Source organism: Bidens hawaiensis, unplaced genomic scaffold (genome assembly GCF_021521415.1).
Source record: "Bidens hawaiensis isolate Kalapana, Puna unplaced genomic scaffold, B.hawaiensis_p1.1 tig00026621_1, whole genome shotgun sequence".
Lineage (NCBI taxonomy): Eukaryota > Viridiplantae > Streptophyta > Magnoliopsida > Asterales > Asteraceae > Bidens > Bidens hawaiensis.
The window spans coordinates 138,211-139,742 of NW_027505076.1; the positions used below are offsets into that span (position 1 = coordinate 138,211).

At 39.4% G+C, this 1,532-nt stretch overlaps 1 protein-coding gene across 1 annotated transcript; it reads right to left on the bottom strand.

The window, feature by feature from the left end:
• Positions 1-211: 211 nt before the first annotated feature.
• Positions 212-840, bottom strand: LOC143610526 (NADH-ubiquinone oxidoreductase 20.9 kDa subunit-like). The gene is made up of 2 exons (XM_077084986.1): positions 611-840; positions 212-525 (listed from the first exon to the last, which is right to left on the bottom strand). The coding sequence occupies exons 1-2, from the start codon at positions 762-764 to the stop codon at positions 377-379; spliced, it is 303 nt and encodes a 100-aa protein (XP_076941101.1). The 5' UTR covers positions 765-840; the 3' UTR covers positions 212-376.
• Positions 841-1,532: the final 692 nt, after the last annotated feature.

A 1,532-nucleotide genomic window follows, 5' to 3' on the forward strand; every position in this document is an offset into this window, starting at 1 on the left:
AACTACACATGAACCGCAAAACACAGATTAATCTATGTGCTTAAACTAAAATCTTGAACTTAAATAAAACTTATAAAACAGCTGACCATTTCAACACCGAATAACCGATTGATTCATGAACACCAGCAAATTAAAATGTATCAAAAGCAACCCAAACCACAGTCTGCAACTGAACTTCCGATAATATCATCAACACATTCATCATAAATATTAAAACAAACAGAGCTTATTACCGAAAACGTTAATTACTCCCAACGGTTGTCCATTTTCCGCAATCGAAAGTAACAATAACAACAAAGCTTCAAAATCAATCCAGTTATTATTCATATAAAGCGCGCAATTCACAGCACACAATAACAAAACCCTAATTAATAAATCACTTCTTGTAACGTTCCACCTCACCGTCGTTAGGAAAGAACCCCATGAGCCGTCCAGCAGAGTTCTGATAGGCGTACATAAACCCACCCATGAGTCCGATCAAACCTCCGGTCACCATCGACGGGCCTCTGATACCCGGCTTAATCCCTGCAAAATTGAACCAGATTGTTGGGTTATACTGCAATTAAAGGTATATGGTACAGGGGTATTGGATGAGAAATAAAAATGGTACCGGAAAGATATCCGACGGTGACGGAGATGCCGGTGATGGTGGTGAAACGGAGGTAATCGAGGGTGTTGAAGTTGCCGACGGTCTTGGTGAATGGTGGGTTGCGGTCGATGACTGGGTACTCGGGTTTTGCTGATGCGGTGATGTCGGTGTTCATGGTTGAGTTCAACGGCTGCCGGCGGTGTGTGTTGATTGATCGGTGGTTTTAGATGTGGTTTCCTTTTTTACTGTAGTGATGATTAGTATCTTTTATTGGGCCGAGGAACCAAGAAGGCCCATGGGTCTAAAGTTCATTGTTACTTTAGTACTTTGATTTAGAGGTGGTAAAAAAAACCGGTAAACTGAACCAACTTGAAAATCAAATTGAAACTGAACTGTTTGAAACTGATTATGTAGAAATTGGTTTGGAACCAATTAAAATTGTAGGTTTGAAACCGTTTTGTAATTTTCTCCGTTAAAACCGGTTAACTGAACCGAAACCGGTCAAAACCCAAACCAAAACCGATCATAACATGGTGAATAAACCGATTTCAACCCGAATCGAAACCGATCAGAAACCAGTTTTAACTTTTGTTAACCAAACCGAACCAGTTTCAGGCCAAACCAATTTGGATTTTTAAACCGATTTGTGCACCTTTATTTTGATCAAGCTACCATAAACTTTGTTGACTCATGTTTTTGCTATCTAAAATGGCATGTATGATGACAATTAATTTCATCACTTTTACTATAAACTAGTATTTTTACCGACGCATTGCGTTAAGACATGCCGGTAAAACCCAGGGGTGGTAAAACTCAAGTGTTGTCGGTCCTAAGCGTTGATATGGTAAGTCGACGCAAATTCAGTTGGTTTTGGTTAAGTGTGTTATTGTATCGGAACTAAAACAAAAATATTATAAAACTGAGGTGGACCAATGGGGTGATG

Excerpts from the sequence above, each read along its gene's own strand:
- LOC143610526 (XM_077084986.1), bottom strand. The coding sequence starts at position 764 with ATGAACACCGACATCACCGCATCAGCAAAACCCGAGTACCCAGTCATC. Across the intron at positions 526-610 it reads CACCGTCGGATATCTTTCCG|GGATTAAGCCGGGTATCAGA; the intron begins GTACCATTTTTA and ends TCAATTTTGCAG.